This window comes from Dendrobates tinctorius, unplaced genomic scaffold (genome assembly GCF_039654945.1).
Source record: "Dendrobates tinctorius isolate UK_male_01 unplaced genomic scaffold, ASM3965494v1 ptg000084l, whole genome shotgun sequence".
In the NCBI taxonomy this organism is placed as follows: domain Eukaryota; kingdom Metazoa; phylum Chordata; class Amphibia; order Anura; family Dendrobatidae; genus Dendrobates; species Dendrobates tinctorius.
This window is the reverse complement of record NW_027361752.1, coordinates 3,424,417-3,447,653: the sequence shown is the minus strand read 5'-3', so window position 1 is coordinate 3,447,653 and position 23,237 is coordinate 3,424,417. Positions and strand designations below refer to the sequence as shown.

Below are 23,237 nucleotides of genomic sequence, written 5' to 3'. Positions count from 1 at the left end.
TATCTTAATCTCCAAGTCCAAGGCTTCTTATTCTTGTCATGATCTCCAAAGCTATTCCTGAACGTTCTAATAATGTCATATATATATATATATATATATATATATATATATATATATACATGTATATATATATCCTGTTGGCAGAACTTTCCTTGATTTCTCTGATTTATAGCAGGAAAATTGAAAACTCTGCCTACAGACCCGCTCCGGACTATTTCCAACTTTTTATTATTTAGTAGTATTTATTCATTGCTCGTTCTGGGCTTAGAAATCCAGTGGGTGGTCCTACTTAGTGATTGACCACTTTCCCTGTGAACCTGCATAGAGATAGCTGTCAATCACTGAGTAAGTCTGCCCATTCGAGTTCTAAGATCAGAATCAGCAAAGAGTTATATGGATAAATTGCTAGTTAAACTGAACTGACTCTTTTCCTGAATAAATATATACAGTACTGATCTGTTCAGTTCCTCCTGCTCTTTACCGTGCTGCATTGATTGGACTGCACTTTTAATGTGACAGGTACCCTTTGAGTATATAAAGAGAAATTCTGCCTTTAAAGAAACCTTCGAGCCTCATACACATGGTCATCTTATCGCACTTCTGAAACGCTGAGACTTCTGTGAGGTTCTAGCAGTTTTATAAAAAATATACACCATTTTTTTCAGAAAAAAGTGACATTCTATCCAGGGCTATTAAACAGTGGTATCTGGCTCCAAAAGAGTTGCTCTGTGTGTATCCAGCAGGGTGATGCTGTGTTTACTTACTTCATGTATCAGCACAGATATAATACTACACTTCTCTTCTCTCGCTGTGGTTACCTCCTTGCCTCTAGCCTGTTTTTCTCTGCCCTCCCTGAAACTTTAGATACTTTCTCCAGTGACATAGACAGGACCTTTGTATATAGTATACAATGTATAGTGTCAGTGTACAGGTAACACACTGACTCACCAGTGACGTCTCTAGTTGAAGTCCTTCATCTTCATCCAGCGCACACCGCCATCACTTTTTCCAGCCAGGACTCGTCCCTGCAGAAAATAACACTGTTACCTAGAGCATATTCCCCAATTTTTCCCCAACTTCTACACTACGCTAAATGAAGAAAAAAAAGCGACAGTGTCTCCCTGCACAGTGACAGGACCTCTCCATCCCCACACTGAAAACAGTCTCCTCAAAAATAAAATGTATCACAGCAGTAATAATATCCCATAATTAGCCCCTAAAGTAATAATGCCCTACATTCTGCTCCCATATGTACTCCATTCTGAACCCAACGTGTCTCATTCCTGGCCCCTTGTCTCTCCATTCTGGCCCCTTGTCTCGCCATCCTGGTCCCGTGTCTCTACATAATGCCCCAGTGTCTCTTCATATTACCTCATGTCTCTCCATACTGTCCTAGGTCTATCTGTACTGCCCCAGTGTCTCTCCATACTGCCCCATGTCTCTCCATACTGCCCCAATGTCTCTCCATACTGCCTCATGTCTCTCCATACTGCCCCAGTATCTCTCTATACTGTCCCAGGTCTCTCCAAACTGCCTCATGTCACTCCATACTGCCCCAGTGTCTCTCCATACTGTCCAAGTGTCTCTCCATACTGCCCTATCTCCATACTGCCCCAGTGTACATACAGCCTCATGTCTCTCCATACTACCCCATGTCTCTCCATACTGCTCTATGTCTGTCTATACTGCCCCAGGGCTCTCCATACTGCCCCAGTGTCTCTCCATACTGCCTCTGTGTCTCTCCATACTGCCTCTGTGTCTCTCATACTGCCCCAGGTCTCTCCATACTGTCCCAGTGTCTCTCCATACTGTCCCAGTGTCTCACCGTACTGCCCCAGGTCTCTCCATGCTGTTCCAGTATCTCTCCATACTGCCCCATAGCTCTCCATACTGCCCCAGTATCTCTCCTTAATGCCCCAGTGTCTCTCCATACTGCCCCAGGTCTCTCCATACTGTCCCAGTATCTCTCCATACTACCCCATGTCTCTCCATACTACCCCATGTCTCTCCATACTGCCCTTTGTCTCTCCATACTGCCCCAGGTCTCTCCATACTGCCCTTTGCCTCTCCATGCTGCCCCAGGACTCTTAATACTGTCCCAGGTCTCTCCATACTGCCCTCTGTCTCTCAATACTGTCCCAGTGTCTCCCCATACTGCCCTAAGTCTCTCCATACTGCCCCAGGTCTCTCCATACTACCCCATATCTCTCTATACTGCCCTTTGTCTCTCCATACTGCCCTTTGTCTCCATACTGCCCCAGGTCTCTCCATACTGCCCCAGGTCTCTCCATACTGCCCTTTGTCTCTCCATACTGCCCCAGGTCTCTCTATACTGCCCTTTGCCTCTCCATGCTGCCCCAGGTCTCTAAATACTGTCCCAGTGTCTCCCCATACTGCCCCAGGTCTCTCCATACTGCCCCAGGTCTCTCCATGCTACCCCATATCTCTATATACTGCCCTTTGTCTCTCCATACTGCCCTTTGTCTCCATACAGCTCCAGGACTCTCAATACTGTCCCAGTGTCTCTCCATACTGCTCCATGTCTCTCCATACTCCCCGCTCCAGACCCCTCTCTGCTCACCAGGCCCCATACGCCAGTAAGGGCAGTAATGCCCTGATGGCGGCTCTTTCTGTTTATAATACCTGTGACTGGCTTACAAGTAGCTGGATACAAGTCATCTTTAAATAGAAGGTAGAAATATTTAACCAAAACATATCGCTGATGACCTTGACCTAAATTTACTGCCCATTAGAATCTCATAAACAGAAAATAGCTGGGGTGACATGGTTTGTCCTTGTGATTGAATCAACAGCCAAGCCTCTAAATGGCTCAACTTTTCCGAAAAATGTTAATGCTTTTCTGCTGTTTGACTTCTCAGTGGGAACCACGACTTATTCATTGGTTTTATCGTTAGCAGGAAGAAAAAAGAAATGGCACAACACATTAACATGTATATACAAAACTAAGTCCAAATGCCTCTAGTAGTGTATATGGTTAGGCCTTTGGCCGTTATTCCATCATTTTATTTTTTACATGGTCTAAAAAGCAGACAAAATATGTCCTTTGTTTGCGTTGTTAAGGCCCAGACACAATGTAGAGTCTGTAAAGTGCCGTAAAGCTACACAGGCTCTGTATGTTGCTGTATAATTTCTGTAGGGCTCCATATATACAGTATGTTCACCACTAGAAGCAATGCTTTGTACATGCAGAGTCTGACATGAGCTTTCATTTAGATTCATGTGGAATCCAACACAAAAATTATCATATGTCTTATACAGAGAACAATACTGAGCGGAATACATGTTCTGCATACGGTACTGCATAAACCATAGTGTGGTTATATGGCTTGAAATATCTTGGCCCCTGTGTATAGGCTTGCTTGAGATATAAAAATTAGAATAGGAACCCCACCGAAAACAGAGACGGATTTAACTAAAACATCTTGAAATATTTTAAAACTATAAATATTTATAATGAGAGCTTTTTTTCCAGTCTTACAAGTGGTTCCCATATGTCATATGGGCATACAATGTCCTATGGCAGACCTGGGCAAGGTGCACCATGTGACTGCACTACCCTGCCGGACGTCCTGATGTCAACGCTATCTGCGTCATCAGGGTGCAGAAAGCGGTGAATATACAGTAATAGTGGACGAGGGAGATGCCAGGTCCTCCTTCCACCATTCGCAGAGCGTCAGTGAACATGGCAAAGATTGAGGCAGTGCAACAGGGTAACAGGTGCTAGGCTAAGTATGTGTTTTTTATTCCTATGAGTCAATGTGTGGTGGCTCATATTGTGTTTAGGGGGACTGTGTGGGGTCTCATACTGTATATAGTGAGGCTGTGGGGGCTCTTACTGTATATAGGGGCTATGTGGGGGTCTCACTGTATATATGGGACCTCATACTGTGTATAGGGGCTGTGTTTGGACTCATACTGTATACAAGGGAATCATTCTGTATATTGGGGTCTGTGTTTGGAATCATACAGTGGTATATGGGGATGTCAACCTACTTAATTCTGCTCCATATTAAATGATGAAATTAATATTAATCTAAAATAATTATAATTAATATGTCAGTATTAATATTGAGAATAATTTCAACCTGTTCGGTTTTTGTTTAGCCCTTCACAACCGTCATAGTCTCTCATGTGGCCGATTGGGGAAATATAATTGCCAATCCTTGTCCTATGGTGATCCATGTCTTTCCATATGAGGAGCTGGACATTTCTCTCTAAAACGTTAGATGACGCAGGGTCACGGTCAGAGGGAGGCTTCAGCGTTCTGCAATCTCTGTATTGTAGATATGTAATGGCATTTTGTCAATATAAAAAGGACAAGATCCTGTATAATGTCTACTGAAGTATGAGTAGATAATTGGATTTAAAGAGTACTTATTGTAATGCAGCAGGGGGCAGTGACCACAGGTAAGTTCAAAACAAAGTGTCTTTACTGTCCACCATACTCACAAACGGAAGACAAACGGTATCCTCCGGATTGCAGCCGCGAATCAAGACAGTCCATATCCGTGACTGGTTTCTGTGGGTGACTGCACCATTGTGTCACGCTGAGGGGTGCCAGGCCTTTTGGCTTCGCTTGGCTCAGTGTTAGTTCACACAGGCTGTACCTTGCAGAGCCACCTTCTCTGCAGTTTGCAATCCAAGACTGACACACTCAACCCTTTGCTGCTGTGTTTTTAAATGGAATCTGTGGCCATGGGCCACTTGTAAAACTTGGCTTGGAGGGAGCGAACTGTCCCACTACCTTCCTGTAACTCGCTCCAAAAATAAAAGCCATGTCGGGTTTTCTTAAATTTGCCTTGGGCAAATAGCTTGTCCAAGACCACACTTTTATTCTGCATTGCAACCACAGCTATATCTGTGACTGCAATGCTCTACCGTGGCTTTAATATGCTTATATGTGCATCCTGGGGGATACATAGCGACCCTCGCACATAACACCTGTCATTGCCTCACACTATCTACAATCTGGGGCTGGCCTTTTTATTGAATAAAGAGTGTGCAACCCGAGAATGGTGATTATTCTAAATATCATGTATTAACTTCACTGATGCCCCCCACGAAAAAGCCTGAGTTTCTAGCAAAACTTGGGCCTGAACGTCCTGGATGTGGGATCGTGGCATGTAGAGCGAGATCACACAACCTCCTCTCAGTGGAAGAGTGAGATCTCTTCCACTACAAATAGCTGATGAGTATGTCACTAAGCTGTTACCAAACTGTAATGATGTTATTATTCAGTAACATCTTATTAATGTACGCGGCATTATAACAAAAAATCATCAGGCATATCATTTTTACATTCCTATCACTCTGATTTGAAGATCAATATGCAATTTACTTTGCTGTTTTGCTTTTGACAAACTTTGTGTTGTGTAGTTATGCAATACAATGTTACCATGGTCATATTTAACATCCATATAAATGTTTCCACAGGCTCAATGGACATGTCCAGGATGCCCCTGCAATAACGTATGGCACCTACCGTGGTTCTAGGAGAATCAGGAAGCTTTTAAAGAGGCGTGCTGATGTAAATTCACCAATCCCAGAGAAAGAAGAGAACCCTGAAACCTGTTCTGCTGGAGAAACTAACACAGAAAATTGTCTGATGCTGCATGAGCGGATAAAAATGGATCCAGTCCCAGATCGAAATTGCCAGGATGAAATACCTCCTTCCAAGATTCATAAAAAAATGCAATCAAAACTTGAACCTCTTGAACAAAATTCACAATTGCATAATGATAACATTACAGTCCAAAATGCAAAGAGCTTAAAATTCAAAAATGATCTAGAAATGGAAGCTAACGACCGGCCAGTTTTCTCACACTCCGAAGAGTTCCATCCTGAGAATTTCTCAGAAATAGTAGAAGGACAGCAACCAAACATTGAGGCATATATAAAAGATGTCCCACAACTAAATGCAAAAGAATCCTCAAAATGTTTGCAACCAAACACTGTAGAAAGCTTAGAAGAGTTACATCCAACCTTAGGAGGAAGTTCAAATATTTTAGCCCATATCAAGCAAAATGGGGAGTACTCAGAAAATCATTCTTTGGAAAGCTCAAATTCAGAGAACTTAGAGCCAAGTGGACAATATACAGACATTGAACCAAAGGAATTAGGTATTTCAGATATTGTTAGGCATCAACAACCAAATTCAGAGCAGTCAGATCATCAACCAAATATTAAAGAGTGTGTACGTTTTCCAGAAATTCTACAAACAAATACTGATGACAATGTAATGAGTAAAACAGACCCATCTCTCAAGGAAGCACAGAACTTATTAGTTAACACAAAGGGAAAATTGGATGAATGTATGACAGAGCAAATGCATGTCACTTCTGATAGTTCAGATTCCGAAAAATATGAGAAATTTTCAGTAAGAGATAATTTACATCCAGAACCTGATGACACATTGATGAGAACAGAAGAATTAGAGGAAAGTTCAGAAGAAAACACAGACGTTTCCTTTGATTTGGGAGGCAGCGGAGCTGTCAGCATGCAAAGTCCCTTAAAGCAATCCGATCTAGAGGAGGTTCTGGATTCACAGGATTGGGCAGGAAATCAGAAAGGTGTTGAAGTGACCGTGCACAGTGAAGACAAACTGCATAAAAAATCATCTAATATTTTACACCCAACTGCACACAACATATTAGAAATGTCAAGTGGCAAAAACTGTGACGGCTTGAACTCATCGACATCTGATCATTTAAAACTAGAATTAGGGAGAATTTCAAACACTGTAGATCTCCAATCAGATGAAGAGTTTGCCTCAAGAAGTACTGTAGATGTGAAGCCAACTACTCTAGACAATTCAGAAATAGAGGAACAACTCCAATTATATAGAGACAGGTATCCAAAGCAACCTGACCAGGAGTTGAAGGGTACATATTTAGATAAAACCCTATCACAATCTGAAGACATTCCAAATTTACATCTAGAACTGATTAAGATGCCCAGAACTTTTGAAGATCCGAAACAAATTGAAAATATTGTAGATCTACCTACAAGCGCGAACATTATTCCACAGAATGATGTACAAAATAATGAAAAATTAATAAAGACTGAGCTGGAGCGAAATACCAAGGTATCCTACAAGTTAAATGAGTTGGACAATACATTGTTAGAAAAAGTCTCATCAGATTCAGATTTGCCAAAATTAGCTCTACAACTAACATCAAAAATTGCTAAAGATTTGAACCGAATTGAAAATATAGAACATCTAGAGTTAAATTCTAACATCATTCCAGAAAATGATGAGGAATTACTAAAGGCCGAACCACAGACAAATACCAAGCTATCCTTTCACTTAGGAGAGTTGAACAATACATTTTTAGATAAAACATCAGTATTAGAAGATATCCCAAAATTAAATACACAACTGAGTGAGACGTTCAGAACCTCAGAAAATCTGCAACAAATTGAAAATATAAAATTTCTACACAAAAACACTAATGTTATTCCTGAAAATTATCTTAAAGATGGAGAACTGCCACAACCTAATAACGATGTAGCCCTTCATTTGAATGGAAATTCAGATGAATCACCGATAGAGTCTGGAATAATTTCAAAAATTATAGAAAACCAGAAGCCAAATATGTGCACTGTGTCAAATGTATCAGATGATATACAATCAGAAGTAAAAGAACCGTCAAAGGTCAATTTACATCTAGAGACAAAATCTGGATTTCACTTTTCTGAAACTAGCAATGACTCTTTTGGCTTCAAAGTCTCACGAAGACATGAATTTGATGAGGAGTTATCAGAGACCGGCCATAGTAATGATTTGACCAATGAGGACAATGCGTCCATAAAGAAACAACAAATAAAATCTGCAAATTTTTTACAGCATACCGATAGCACAAATATACCAGAAAGTTATTTTAATGAGATTTCATCTCTTAATAAAGACCATGAAGTAGCAACTTCCAGGGATATTTCATTTGATAATGGTATTGAGTGTCGCTCACCATCTCCACCTACAATATCTGACTCTCCATCATATGTTGATTGCAACGATGTTCAGTTTGACAGTCCAAATGATTCAGGCATTGTGTCGTCACAAGCTTATACACCAGATGAACACATACAACTTAAGACATTTCACTCTGAAATATTTAATAAAAATGCTCCAGATCCATTTGCAGTTCTTCAAAAAAGTGAAGAGACTTTAACGCCAAAACCTAGCAGTAGTTTCAACGTACGAACTGTGCCAATATCGCAAAATAAGGAGCCAATGATAAACTTTAATATTGTACCTGATGAAATGCTTGGATCCCTTACAGATGGATGTACAAATAATTCGCTTAGGGAAACATCCATTAAAATTTCAACTCCAGACAGACCTAGCAAAGTAAATTCAGATGTTTTTGTTGCTAAGGTGTCCATGAAAACGGTGAACATTGAAGAAGTCAAATTACCGTATGATTTGCGTTCCGACATCATATCGGTGGCAAAACTTGAAAGCCCAACTTTTGCAAAAGAAGTCATATGCATACCAAACTTGTCACCGCCACCAACATGCATGGAAAATACATTCCAGGTTGAAAACAATAAAGACTTTGTTATAAATGGGGCGTTGCCCAACAATAGTGGAGATTATGTTACTTTGAATAAGTGTGAGAAATATGCAAAAAATTGTTACTTGGAAACTGATGGTTTGCCATCATGTAAGGACAGTGAGTTGACTATAAACCGTGTTAATGATTTGCCTAGTAAGGACAGCACTGATAGTATTCCACAGTATTCCTGCATTCAAAAAGAATTACCCAAAATATCAGACAAATCACCAGAAATCTTAATAGAAAATTTAAAAAACAATAATATTAATGTCTACAGTAGTGACAACATCATAAATGTTTCCCTCCCAACACATAGATCAGAAAGGGAATTGGCAAGTGAGACCGTTATGTCTAATGATTCATTGAAGGAACTTGGTGAATCACCTTCAGAATTAACTCCTGATACAAAAATGAATAAAGAAAAGTTAAACAGTTTACTGTTACATTCAGCATTACTCCATGATGTTAGTGACAAAACTGAAATAATTTCTTCACGTCGTACAAATGCAAAACTTATCCTACCAGGTAAGGACCATTCTCGGTCATCAAACGAATTGTTCGAGAAAAAAGCCAACGAGATTATTTTCAGTGTGTTGCATTCTGCCGTTGGTGAAATTCAAAATATCAACCAAAGTCTAACAGATATACAACACATAATAGAGAGTCAAAGTGACAAGAGTAAAGATCTTGAAGACCATCCTGATGAGATCCTAGTTAAGTGTACACAGAAACCGTCTGACCATTTACTTATAGATGACACAGATCTCATTATGTCCATGGCGGTGGGAATAGTGAATGATGTTATATCGTCTTCTAAACAGATGGTGGATACTAACATTATTCCAAATGTCCTAAATAAGGATCTGACCAAAAATGAAGCAACACAGCAAAAAACAATCACTGGTCTTAATGACATATCCACGAACAATCAAAACGGTCCAGGTGAGGATTCAGCAAACTCAAACCATGATGTTCCTTCATTGGGCTGTGACAATATAGTCCATCTTCCTTCTTGTGAAATAAATTCTAATATTTTTCAATCGACTGAAGGGTCTCGGATTCTTGAGTCTAGACAAGAAACAGAACCTAATTTATTAAATAAGTTAGACTCAAGAGTCACCAAAGACATGAGTGAAAATGATGTGGGCAGTACCATAGAAATTAAAGTTTTAAGAAAGACAGATGATGAAGAACTTCCTGGCTCTTCTAGAATCTCTGTTAAAGCGGATACACACAACTCAATAGAGGAAAGTTATACCAATGGAGATCTGACCTTTGATGACAAGTCTTGTGACACACCCAAAGAATCCATATCTATTGAGACCGAAGGATCAATGGAAGACTTTATTTATAATAATATTGATGAAGAAAGCAGCAACTTTGCAGAGCTCTGCGACTTCTTACATTTTTCAGTATATAATAGTCATTATGTTGAAGTAAGTGGAAGCGATGAGGAGTCAACAGATGAGGAAAATGATGGTGGCAGCGACCAGGCCTCTGACAATGATTCATTTCTTCCTGTGCAGTCAAGACGTGTCAAGATTTATCCTTATGCTCTGTCACCGATATACGAAGACGATAGTGCTTGTGAAGACGCCATGTCCAGCAGTAGTTCACCAAGGTTTAATGAGAGGGCAGCAAGGAACAGTGGCCATGACCACACATCAATCTTATCACTGTTGCAATCTGTATCAGATCGCTTGAAAGAGGCTGATTTGGAAGACACGTCCCGTGAAGAAATATATTTATCATCGAGTAGTGAAGTACCTGTTGCCAGTGACAGGTTTAATAAGGATGGATCACGTGAACCAGAGGACATCACCTGCCCTTCTAAGACAAACCTTGCTGCCTCAGCACCTGAAGATGATAAAGCTTCTTCAGGTGCACGGTCTGGTTTGTTCATATCCAAATCCTTTGCAGAAAACAAATCAAATCCAGCTTTAGGACGTCAGTCTTTTCTTCTCAATTTAACGTCACAGCCTGACATTTCTGGGAAAAAATCCAAATATTCAATCCCATGTTTAAGTAGTGAAGCATCAGCGTCACCAAAATCTGAACCCAATCCGAATCAGAGCACGGATCCTTCTCCGAATACAATTGTTGTCAATTCACTGACTTCAGATTCTGCACTGCCCACTCAGAGCTCTGCAACAGATAAAAAACCACGAGTCACTCCTAAAAGTGTTTATTATCAGTATTTCAACGCTACACAAAACTACTTATCCAGTATAGAAACAAATGAAAGTCCCGCTCAAGAGAAACTAGAAAACTCGAAGATAAAGGCAGAAAGTGATACAGTAAGAAGTGCTGCTACCATGTGGAATATTATATTTGTTTTCATGTCAAAACATACACTATATGAGTTTATTGAAAGAAATCCATATTACTACTGGGCTTAAGATTCCACCATAGTGATTGGTAGCCTTATTCTGTACGATTGTGCTTACCTCACTAAGTACATGAAAAGAAAGAGGAAATGGGTTGTCCTGTGCTGCCATGAACCCCTTCATCAGGACAACCTGAGGAAGAAGTTGTATACTTTGAAACGTGTTGACGAATAAATCACATTCTACTGGATTGGCATCTTCCATTCTTTCACGGAGACACAGAACAACCCAATTTCTCTTTCTTTTAATGTATTTATCTCCTTGTTTTTCTGCAGCAGCGTAAAGCGCTATCAGTGGTTGTGTGCGCATAACCCAAACAGGTGAGCACAATTTGTGCATTTCTGTTACTATTGCTACCCAGATAAGACCCTATTGTGCACTATTTTGCACTTTGTCAGCTTCCAGTTTTTTCCTTCTCATATCACACTAAGTAGGACCACCCACTGGACTCCTAAGCTCAGTATGAATAGATATTTCAATTAATAACTTACAAATCATGCTGAATCTTTTTACTATAAAATTTATATAAATATTTTCATTTTTAAACTGGCTACAAGTATAAGAGATCTGTTACAGGCAGCCTGATAGGAAAGGATTAAAGGGGATATCTGGGACAATAAAAAAGGGCATGTTGTTGCTAACAGGGGCAACTATCTGTCTGTTGTACCAGACATCGGTCATTAGCCGCTCCTGCCAGAGATTCAGCTGCTCCCTGTCAACAGAGCAGCAGCTTCCCATTGACAGGGTGGGCTACTGACGTCATACTGATTGACAGCAGTCTTTCCCAGTTAGGCAGCAGAGAGCCAGCTGTCAATCAGCATGACAACAGTAAGACAAACTGTTGCTCAGTTGACGTGACGTCAGCGGACGTCTGTGACTGTTCTGTGCTGGTGGAGAATGGCGCCGGGCACAACAGGCAGATTGGTAGCAATTACCTGCCTGTTATTTCTTACGCACATTTAGAATCCTGTTTAAGCATGGTGGATTTTACCTGGAAGGTAACTCATGGCCAGAGTGCTCGGGAAGTTGCCTTTCACCCCTTTCTCAACACTGCCAAGTGTGTGTGATTATGGGGGGTTAGGAGGGTGATAATTCTTCTGACATCATGCAGCAAACTATCTGAATAAGACAAATGTTCACGCACAAATCATCATGATTTTAAAAACTAGAAAAAAAGGGGAGAATATAAAAAAATGGGGAAATTGACTAATAGTCACTCAAAAGTCCAAAATGTTATACTTATACATGGATTTTTAATATAGAAATAATTATACTAGCCTGTAGAGATCACCAGAACACTGGTCTTTTACAATTTCAGTATACAATTGTTTTCAAATATTAATGGAATAAAACACAAAAAAACCCCTGGAAAGCTCTCTATCTAAAATGGGAAAAAATAGTAATAGGAATAAAAATGAAAAAAATCAAGTAAAAACTGCAGTACATGGTAACCAAATCAACTCTGTGAGTTAGGCCGAGATCACACATGTGAGGAATAAGGCCAAGTCTCGCATGTTAATAGCCGGCACTGCTGCTGGCACTCGGATTGGAGCGTGCGGCTGTATAGCAATACATGGAGCCGCACAATCCGCTCCTGAGAGTATTAACATGCGATACTCGGCCGTGTTTCTCCCATGTGTGATCCCGGCCTTGCTGTTGTTGTATGCTGGATACTTACTGATATTTCTACATTTATTTTTACATCCAAGAAGTAATCAATTTTTACTGAATCTTCTGGTAAACTCTTTTTTTTTCTTCTGTGATTTCAGAACGCAGCTGATTCAGACACTTTAAAGTTTAACCCGAGGCCTGGAAAGGTTTGTTTTCCACCTTATTGTATTTATTATTAAACTTTATTACTGACTATAGCGGAATACTAGTATACTTCTTCTACTCAAATTAGCTTCCACAATTCCGTACTGCCCTTACAGCTTTTTATTCTTTCTCCCTTGTATTTTTTTTGGGGTGGGATATCCTGACGACCTATTTCTACAACTACCATTGAACTCGAAAATGCATCTGTCTTCATTAATGTTCTGTGCTCCCCCTAGTGGAGACTAAAGACAATAAAAACCTTTTATTATGACAATATGGAGATTTGTAGCAATGTAACTGATATCTGTGCATCAACCCCAATAAACATATGTTGCAGAATGAGTCAGCACTACATATCATAGACCCCCCTGAAGTTTCATTCTTATTTATTTTGACTTTTAACGAGCAACTAACCTGAAATTTCATCTAATGGTGTTTTCTGTTACATGTTAGGGTTAGACATGAAAAGAAAAGTTGCACAAGACTGGCCGACCACTTGAAAGAGCAAAGTAGCTTTTTACATTTGTTTGAAAAGCTGTTTCAAGTCATTGAAAGGTTTTTAGTTAAATGCACATGTACTTCTTGTGTTCTTCAACTCCGGGGTATGGAGTTTCTTATGTTAGGGGTTAAGTACTTCTGTATGTGTCCTAGCAGACAAGTCTGATATCTTCCTGTATGGTAATGTAGTGTAATTTGCTGCGGAATGGGATGACCATAAAATAGTGAATATTATTTTATTATATGCATAGAAATGTGTTATTTTTCATTGTCAAGACGTAATAGGATAAATGCCCTAGACTAGCGGTTAATCGGCCCACCCTCGAGGACCTTGTAACCTCATTTACAAAAAGATTCAACTTTATTTTTCTCCATAGAGGAGCATCCATTTGTGGCCAGGAAGGTATGTATGAAGCCGGCTATTTCCACCCTACCAGGCAGTGTAGTTAGACTGTGCTCACATGTCGCATACATTATGGGGATTTTATGTGTGGATTTTTCACCTGTAAAATCTGCAGCATTTTTCAGTTCTAGCTAAATGGATGAGTTTTAACTTGATCTCATCCTGATACTGCGCTTTGTTTCTTTCTTTGTGCACAAATTGTTTTTCTTGTATTTTTTTAAATTTACAGCATAACAATTCTTTGTGCAGAAAGCACAATAGAAAGCTTGAAATTTGCACCAGATCTGCAGAAAAACTGCATCAAAATCCATATATAAGACACGGATTCTGTTGCTGCAAAAAAAGCTGCAGATACACTGTGTAAAAATTTGCACCAAATACTCAAGTGAACCCAGCCTAAATAATTTGATAGGTTCCCATTAAAGTGAATGTGTTTTCACAAAATCACGATCTGTTTAAGGCTATGTGCCCACGTAACGTTTTATTCCGGACACTAAAAACCGGACTCCTTCCCAGAAATCGCGCTGTTTTTTTCCTCGCGATTTCACCGCGATTATGATCTTGATTTTGCCGCGATTTTCGTGTGCGATATTCAAGCACTTTCCAAGCGATTTGAAGCATCGCTTGGAAAGTGATTGACAGGTTGGTCACACTCGTCAAACATAGTGTTTGACAAGTGTGACCAGGTTTTTACTATTGAAGCCGCCTATGCGGCCTCAATAGTAAAAGATAGAATGTTAAAATGCTAAAAAAGAATAAAAAATCGGGGTATATTTACCTTCTGACGTCACTCGCTGCATTCCCGGCCTCAGCGTTCCCAGCGATGCCTTGCGAGACCTGTGATAACGTTGGTCTCGTGTTGCTATAGCGATCTCGCGAGACCGCTAGAGTCACGCGAGACTACGTCATCACAGGACCTTGCCGCAAGGCATTACTGGGAACGCTGAGGCCGGGAATGCAGCGCGGGACGTCGGAAGGTAAATATACCCCGATTTTTTATTCTTTTTTTTGCAGAGGTATGGTACCCAGGGCCTGGAGGACAGTCTCCTCTCCTCCACACCGTGGGTACCAACCGCACATGAGACGCTTAACTTCCCGCATGGTGGGCATAGCCACATGCAGGAAGTAAGCGATTCTCATGCATTCCTATGGGTGCGGAATCGCGGCAGTTCTTTACGATTCCGCATAAAAGAATGAGCATGCTGCGATTTTTTCCGCAATGCGATTCCACCACGGAAAAAAACGCAGCATTAGCACTGCATGTGCGGAATGCCATAGGAATGCATGGGGGGCGTTCTGTACACGATTTTTAAACGTTTTCGCGCCGAAAATCGCGGCAAAAACGGTTAAAAATCGCCACGTGGGCACATAGCCTTAATCAGGTTTTTATGTTTAATGCAATTTTTAATTTTTAACAATATTTTTCTCTTTTTTTCTTTTCTCATTTGATCGGTATTAAAAAAAATTGAAATCCTGGATATTTTTTAGGAAATTCACATGTACGTTAGCAGCAGAAGACTGACTGAGACTATTGTACCGAAGCATCTAATGAGCATGTGCAAAAGTCCTTGTCAAGGCAGTAGGAGCTGTGACATCACCATTTGTGATCTGTGTTTTATTAGCTGCGTACAAAGGGGTTACATAGCAATATAATCCTGTCTTTTATAATGAGCCTGCTGAAAAGTTTTTCTACAAAACAGGATTCTAAAATATCACCAGTGGCCAATGTAAAAAAAATAAATGTGGATTTTTTTAATACAGATTGTGACGTGGAGGAAAAAAAGTGTCAAAATAGCTTTCAAAATACGTTTAACATCGAGCCCGATTTAAACGATAACTCATTCCTGATGATACATTCCCTTCAATGTGTGCTTATAATTTAGATAGACTGCTAAGATGTTATAGGGCAGGGGTCCCTAACCTGTAACTCGAGAGCCACATGTGGCTCGAGGGCCCGAAATGTGTGACTCACAGCTGTCTGCCAGCTTGGTGTATTAGTACCAGCAGGGCCGGATTAAGGTTGGTGGGGGCCCCTGGGCAGAAAATCTGGTGGGGGCCCCCATATCATTAACATTTTAGCCATAACAGTAGAGCGCGAACTGTAGCACTTAGATGTACAATCTAATCTTATCCTCTTGTTCTGCCACATTCAGATTTACAGTACTACAATAGAGATACAGTCCAGGATAACTCAAAGCAGTCCAATTATAGACAGAAAGAGTTACTCACATTTTTTTTTATTGAACCCAATGTTAAGACAGCCAAGGAATAATAAAAATGCAGAAAGGGAAAGTTTTCACCGGCAGCAATTGTTGCTAACTACTGTATAACAATATGCTCTCTATTAGTATTATCTCCGGAGTAGTGGCTTGCTCTCCTATAGTAAGAGAAGAAAAAGAAGCATTCTTTGAATACAGGTCTGTTGGCTGAAGGAGGATATATCACCTGTCTTAATGTGCCTGTGAGCATCTCCAAGTACAAGGGGGAGGTGTTAGCGATCGAAAACATGCTTTATATAAAAGTGTGTACAGATAAAAGCTTAAATAAATGTATACATTACAAGCTTTACTGTATTTTTTCCCACAATGATGTATGATTTTGTCTGGCTCTCTTGCTTTCCACATAATATAACAATTTCAAAGCATCTTTTCCCATAACTCTGAATTGTACTTTTTCTGTAATACCTCTTAGAAAGTCGTGAATAAATTGACAACTAAGTTTTACCACCCCCCTGTCAAATCTCTGTATCCAACACATGTCTGTCATCAGATTGCAGAGCTCCAGGGGAAAATTAACACAAAGAATAAGTAAAATGTCAACATTAGTACCAGCATTAAATGCAAAAATTTTTATATGTGCCTTAAAAATTTCACTTACCCATCATATAATGAAATAGAGTACGTTGAGAAGGATCATATGAACTCTATCCATCAAACATCCAATGATTCTTGTAGTAACCTCAAAACACAACTTGTATGCTATAAGGAAATGAAAATTATAAAAAGTTAAAATAATCATCATTAGAATGGAATGGATATATGAGCAGACTAGAACTTTGCAGCTTTGCTTACCTAACAGTTATTCTCCATGTATAATTTAAGATGTATATATCCAGGTAATCCAAGATGTATGATAACAGATTTGATGCCACGAACAGAACACCCATAATGTATTAAACATAAACGGAACTGAAAAAAAAAGAAGGGGTTAAACGCATGTTTTTACTTATGTTAAAGTGATTAAAGGGGTTGTGCTGTCTCCCCTGCTTCTGACTGCTCTACAGCATACCATATCTGAGCTTTTAAGGATGTACATATCATATTTGATCACAATGTGAGCATAGTTTTACAAACCTTTTGGAACATTTAGGAAGGCCAAAGTACTGGAAACTTAGAGGTGAACTTTTCTTGATTTTTTCATAGCAAATTCTTGAATCAGATCTGAAAAGTCTAGCTCTTCAAGAATGTCATGTTCAATACTTAACAAGCAAAGGTGGGATAGACGTTCCTGGCCCATTGTACTGCGAAGTCTGTTTTTAATTAGCTTCATTTTGGAGAATGATCTCTCTCCACTGCAATTGGTTACCATCAAGACCAAATACATTCTCAAAAGAATTTCAATATTTGGGAATGTACTCTTGAAAGGGTCCTTTAGCACCATTTTATACAGGGACAGCATCATATATAACTAGAGAGGATGGTACGTAATAAGGGATGGTGTTATACATAATAAAAGAGGAAACTATGTAACTAAGGATGGTGTTATACAGAATTAGTGAGTACACTATATACTAAGGGACTGTGTTAGACATAATAAGCGATAATGTCTTCCTCCACCTCCCCCTGTTCCTAAGGCCATTATAAGTCCGGGAGTCCCCCTTCCTCCCATCCCAATCCCCCACACCCCTCATTGTCCTCCTCCCCTCGCATCCCATTATTGTCCTCTCCCCCACCTCCATCATTTTCTTCTCCACCACTATCTTTGCTTTCTCCCCCACCACTCCCATCATTGCCCATTCCACCACCTCCATCATTTCCTCCTCCTCCACCACCACCATCATTGCATTCTCACCCACCACCCCATCATTGCCCTCTCGACCATCACCCCATCATTGTCTTCTCCCCATCACTGCCTTCTCCATCACCCCATCACTGCTTTCTCCCCATCACTCCCATCATTGCCTGCTCCATCACCCCATCACTCCCATCATTGTCTGCTCCATCACCCCCATCATTGCCTGCTCCATCACGCCATCACTCCCATCATTGCCTTCTCCATCACCCCATCACTGCGTTCTCCATCACCCCATCACTGCCTTCCCCCATCACTCCCATCATTGCCTGCTCCATCACTCCCATCATTGCCTGCTCCATCACCCCATCATTGCCTGCTCCATCACATCACTGCCTGCTCCATCACCCCCATCATTGTCTGCTCCATCATCCCATCATTGTCTGCTCCATCACCCCATAATTGCCTGCTCCATCACTCCCATCATTGTCTGCTCCATCACCCCATCATTGCCTGCTCCATCACCCCCATCATTGCCTGCTCCATCACCCCATCACTGCCTTCTCCATCACCCCATCACTGCCTGCTCCATCACCCCCATCATTGCCTGCTCCATCACCCCATAACTCCCATCATTGTCTGCTCCATCACCCCATCACTGCCTGCTCCATCACTCCCATAATTGTCTGCTCCATCACCCCATCATTGCCTGCTCCATCACCCCCATCATTGCCTGCTCCATCACCCCATCACTGCCTTCTCCATCACCCCATCACTGCCTGCTCCATCACCCCCATCATTGCCTGCTCCATCACCCCATAACTCCCATCATTGTCTGCTCCATCACCCCATCACTGCCTGCTCCATCACTCCCATAATTGTCTGCTCCATCACCCCATCATTGCCTGCTCCATCACCCCCATCACTCCCCTCATTGCCTGCTCCATCACCCCATCACTGCCTTCTCCATCACCCCCATCATTGTCTGCTCCATCACCCCATCACTGCCTGCTCCATCACCCCCATCATTGCCTGCTCCATCACCCCATCACTGCCTTCTCCATCACCCCCATCATTGTCTGCTCCATCACCCCATCACTGCCTGCTCCATCACCCCATCACTGCCTGCTCCATCACCCCCATCACTGCCTGCTCCATCACCCCCATCACTGCCTGCTCCATCACCCCCATCATTGCCTTCTAGACCATCACTCCCATGTCCCATCACTGCCTCTGCCTGCTCCATCATACACACAGATATACACACACACAGACACAGACATACATACATACATACGTACACTGATACACACATACATACACACACAAGACACCACCTCTCTCCTCTCACCTGTCCTCCGCAGCATCGCCAGCGCTTCCTCCCTCACACAGCAGTGGCCGCTGAATGATGACGTGTGAAAACAGGAAGCGCGGCCTCCGGGCTGGAAGCAGGACGGACCCTTGCCGGCCGCTCCGTTCCTGCTATTCACTGACGGCGTCTAATATTTATCCTCGCGCTGCGTTGGCGGTCGCTGCCCAGTGGTGGGGGCCCCCTTAGAAGCTCTTGTGGTGGGGGCCCCGGGGCTGAAGCCCCGCCTGCCCCTCCTATAATCCGGCCCTGAGTACCAGGTGTAGCAAACAACTGTTAAGAGCATATTTGAATTGGGGGTAAGATGGTAAACCCTGGAGGTTGGCATACTGCCTTTTGTAATTTCAGTGGAAAAGAATTGGCTCTCATTATACTGGTAATGGGGAGCTCTGAGTGTCACTACTGAGAGTGGGTCAAGAGCTGGATGTGGCTCTCGACCCTTTCTCAGAGCTGGATGTGGCTCTCGACACTCTCTCAGAGCTGGATGTGGCTCGTGTCCCTCTCTCATAGCTGGATGTGGCTTGTGTCCCTCTCTCAGAGCTGGAAGTGGCTTGTGCCCCTCTCTCAGAGCTGGAAGTGGCTTGTGCCCCTCTCTCAGAGCTGGAAGTGGCTTGTGCCCCTCTCCCATAGCTGGAAGTGTCTTGTGTCCCTCTCTCAGAGCTGGAAGTGTCTTGTGCCCCTCTCTCAGAGCTGGAAGTGGCTTGTGCCCCTCTCTCAGAGCTGGAAGTGGCTTGTGCCTCTCTCAGAGCTGGAAGTGGCTTGTGCCTCTCTCATAGCTGGAAGTGGCTCGTGCCCCTCTCTCAGAGCTGGAAGTGGCTTGTGCCCCTCTCTCAGAGCTGGATGTGGCTTGTGCCCCTCTCTCAGAGCTAAATGTGGCTCACGACCCTCTCTCAGAGCTAAATGTGGCTCACGACCCTCTCTCAGAGCTCAATGTGGCTCACGACCCTCTCTCAGAGCTCAATGTGGCTCACAATCCTCTCTCAGAGCTCAATGTGGTTCACAACCCTCTCAGAGCTCAATGTGGCTCACAACCCTCTCTCAGAGCTCAATGTGGCTCACAACCCTCTCTCAGAGCTCAATGTGGCTCACAACCCTCTCTCAGAGCTAAATGTGGCTCACAACCCTCTCTCAGAGCTAAATGTGGCTCACAACCCTCTCTCAGAGCTCAGTGTGGCTCACAACCCTCTCTCAGAGCTAAATGTGGCTCACAACCCTCTCTCAGAGCTAAATGTGGCTCACAACCCTCTCTCAGAGCTAAATGTGGCTCACAACCCTCTCTCAGAGCTCAATGTGGCTCACAACCCTCTCTCAGAGCTCAATGTGGCTCACAACCCTCTCTCAGAGCTCAATGTGGTTCTCCAGGTAAGAAAGGTTGATGACCTCTGTTATAGAGGCTTGTCAGAAGTTTGTATCAGTGATAATCTAGGTGTCGAGAACCCTACCGATTGCAAGAATTGAGGAAAATGGAGAAGAATCCTTTAGTTAATTGTTTTGCCCCATAAGTATTTTCCTTGTGCCCTAAGATCACCATGAAAAGCCATCAATGAAAATGTGCCATAAAGAACATTATGCAGCTTGTAAACAGACTATTTAAAAATGTCTGCTGCTGTCTTCACTATACTGATTTTCTTTATTATAAGTCCTACTATTATTCCATAACATCATATGAAGTGAATTACCACACCAGACAGAAAGTACGGTACACACACATTACTGTGACTGACAGAAGGACCTGGGACAACACTTAGTATTGCCCATTAGTGGAAGTAGAGCAGACTAATACATCACGCAGCTGAAGTGTCCTCATTTACCTAATCTTACATTATTGATTGACTTTTTCTTTAGAATCTGCCTTTAACTAATTTAAAAGCTGATTGTTTCGTTCCTGGTGCGCTGCATAGTAATGGAGGCGTCTGGATGTCAGGGGCGCTAGAGGTTCATTACAAAACACCAACATAATTAACTTGTTCTGTTAAACACTCATCATCAACAAATTACTTTGCAAAACAAGCGAAGCTCATCTAAAGGTTCAAGAAGTCGCCTCTGTGATCTTAACGCAACATGCCAAATTAACATTTTATTAGTAAACTACAAAGGAGCTGTACTAATGTGCCACCGGCTGCTAATAAATAATCCTAATTGATTCCAGCCTGATTTATCGGTTTCCAGCACACAAGGAATGGATGGACGGGGGATCTGTAATGTCTCTATGCAAATTCCTATAGGATTTCAACAAGAAAAGCATCTTATTAGAAAGGTTGTCCAGTTTAGAAAATCCAAAAGTTTCAAATACCTTATTAGAGAGGTAGGGTTATATTGAGGAGACAACTGCTAGGAGTATCTCTCACTTTCTCTGGAGGACCTATCCTTCTGTAATGCTTCATGTTTCCTGTGGTGGTGCTGCAGAGAAATTGAGCACTTGGACACTGATTACATTCTGTCTCTGGGTGTCTTAGCTGGGGAATACATTGCTATTAGTTTATTGTCAAGAGACCCTTCTAATATGTAAGGTTTCTTCAAAGCAGAGAACACTTTAATACTGTACATATAATAATAAAAATCCAGAATTTGGTCTATATCGTGATTATGAACAGTCTTAAATTACATCGACAAAGGCTTGTGTGCACCCGGACATCACACTTGTTTATTAACCATTCCATTCTGAAATTATGGATATGAACAGGTTTGTTTCATCCCAAAAAATGTTTATATATTCCCTATAATGTTAAACAGAAGGATCCTGGTCCAGCGGTCGGGGCACTGTATTTTGTGGCCACTAGACGGGAGCCCTGTGACAAAACTCCTATCTGTTGGCATCCTCAACTCCTCTTTTGATTTGCCGGTTTGGCACCATGTCATTGTTGTGTGATGCACACGAGTCCGGCAACTCCAAAGAAGAGCCGGTGATGCTATTAGGTAGGAGGTCCAAGAGAGAGAAATTGGAGAGGGGACAAAGTGCAAATAGTGTTTTATCTGGGTAATAATCTAGAAGGATATGCACAATTGTGCTTACCTGGGTGTGTTCAGTTCACGCAACCACCTATAAGTCTTAAAGGGAACCTGTCAGCAGGATTGTGCACAGTAACCTACAGACAGTGTCAGGTCGGCACCATTACACTGATTAAAATGATACCTTGGGTGATGAAATCCGTCTTGTGGTTCTTGTTTAATCTTTATTTTCAGTTTTGGGTTAATGATATGCTCGTGGTCCGGGGCGGCCTGTGGGGGTCTTTATGTGGTGCTCTGTTAGGTATTCATCCTATGGCTTCTGACAGATCACTGATCCCTCACTGACCTGCCCCCTAGTTTACATAATAAATATTGTATGTACATACTGGAAAATGAAAACCCTTTAGCAAGTTGGCGCCACCTGTGCAATAGCAGCTGTCGGATCACATCTGTATACACTGATAGCTGCTACTGCGCAGGCGCGTGGGTGCCATTTTCAACTGGATTTTTTTTTTTAATATCAGGACAACCTCAAGCACATTTATTATTAACACAGTACACATGCGATTATGCTGCATTGCAGGTGCCAACGACCTGTGCTGGCCTGCAAAAGGGTTTTTTCTCTTTTTTTCAATATGTATATATAATATTCATTATGTAAACTTGGTGGCCGGTCACTGAGGGAGCAGTGACCTGTCAGCAGTCATTATGAATAGCTAAGCAGAGCACCACATAAAGACCCCCCAACAGACCGACCTGGAGCACGAGCATATCATTAACTAAAAACTGAAAATAAAGATTAACCAACAACCACAAGATGGATTTCATCAACCAAGGTATCATTTTACTCAGTATAACGGCGCCGACCTGACACTGTGTGTAGGTTACTGTGCACAATCCTGCTGACAGGTTCCCGTTAAGGCTGCAGATGCACAAGAGGTAAAAACACAGAATTGGAGAAACAAATGGGCTAATCTGGGATGCCAATGCAATTTGAGGTGGTTTTATTCGTCAATGCTTTTTGAAGTATAAAACTTCTTCATCAGGAGAAGCTACGTGGTTTGTCCTGATGAAGAAGTTTTATAATTCGAAACGCGCTGATAAATAAAACCACCTGAAATTGTATTGGCATCCCCCATTTTTTCTCCACAGCAGCGCAGAATAGCCTATTTGTTTCTCCAGTTCTCTGTGTTAGGTAGGAGGTGGTTCACACGGCTCCACTTCAA

The 23,237-nt window shown here is 41.8% G+C and overlaps 1 protein-coding gene and 1 long non-coding RNA gene across 3 annotated transcripts in view; one reads left to right on the top strand and one right to left on the bottom strand.

Annotated features, from left to right (window-relative positions):
• Positions 1–23,237, top strand: part of CRYBG3 (crystallin beta-gamma domain containing 3) — a 205,349-nt gene that overhangs the window by 114,962 nt on the left and 67,150 nt on the right. For both annotated transcript variants that reach the window (XM_073584406.1, XM_073584407.1), the window contains exons 4-5: positions 5,455–10,876; positions 12,736–12,783. In XM_073584406.1, the coding sequence (XP_073440507.1) occupies positions 5,455–10,876; positions 12,736–12,783 (5,470 nt within the window). The remainder of the gene's footprint in view (positions 1–5,454; positions 10,877–12,735; positions 12,784–23,237) is intronic.
• Positions 15,692–17,349, bottom strand: LOC141097325 (uncharacterized). The gene is made up of 3 exons (XR_012233913.1): positions 16,754–17,349; positions 16,560–16,660; positions 15,692–16,059 (listed from the first exon to the last, which is right to left on the bottom strand). It is a non-coding gene; the product is annotated as an uncharacterized lncRNA (long non-coding RNA).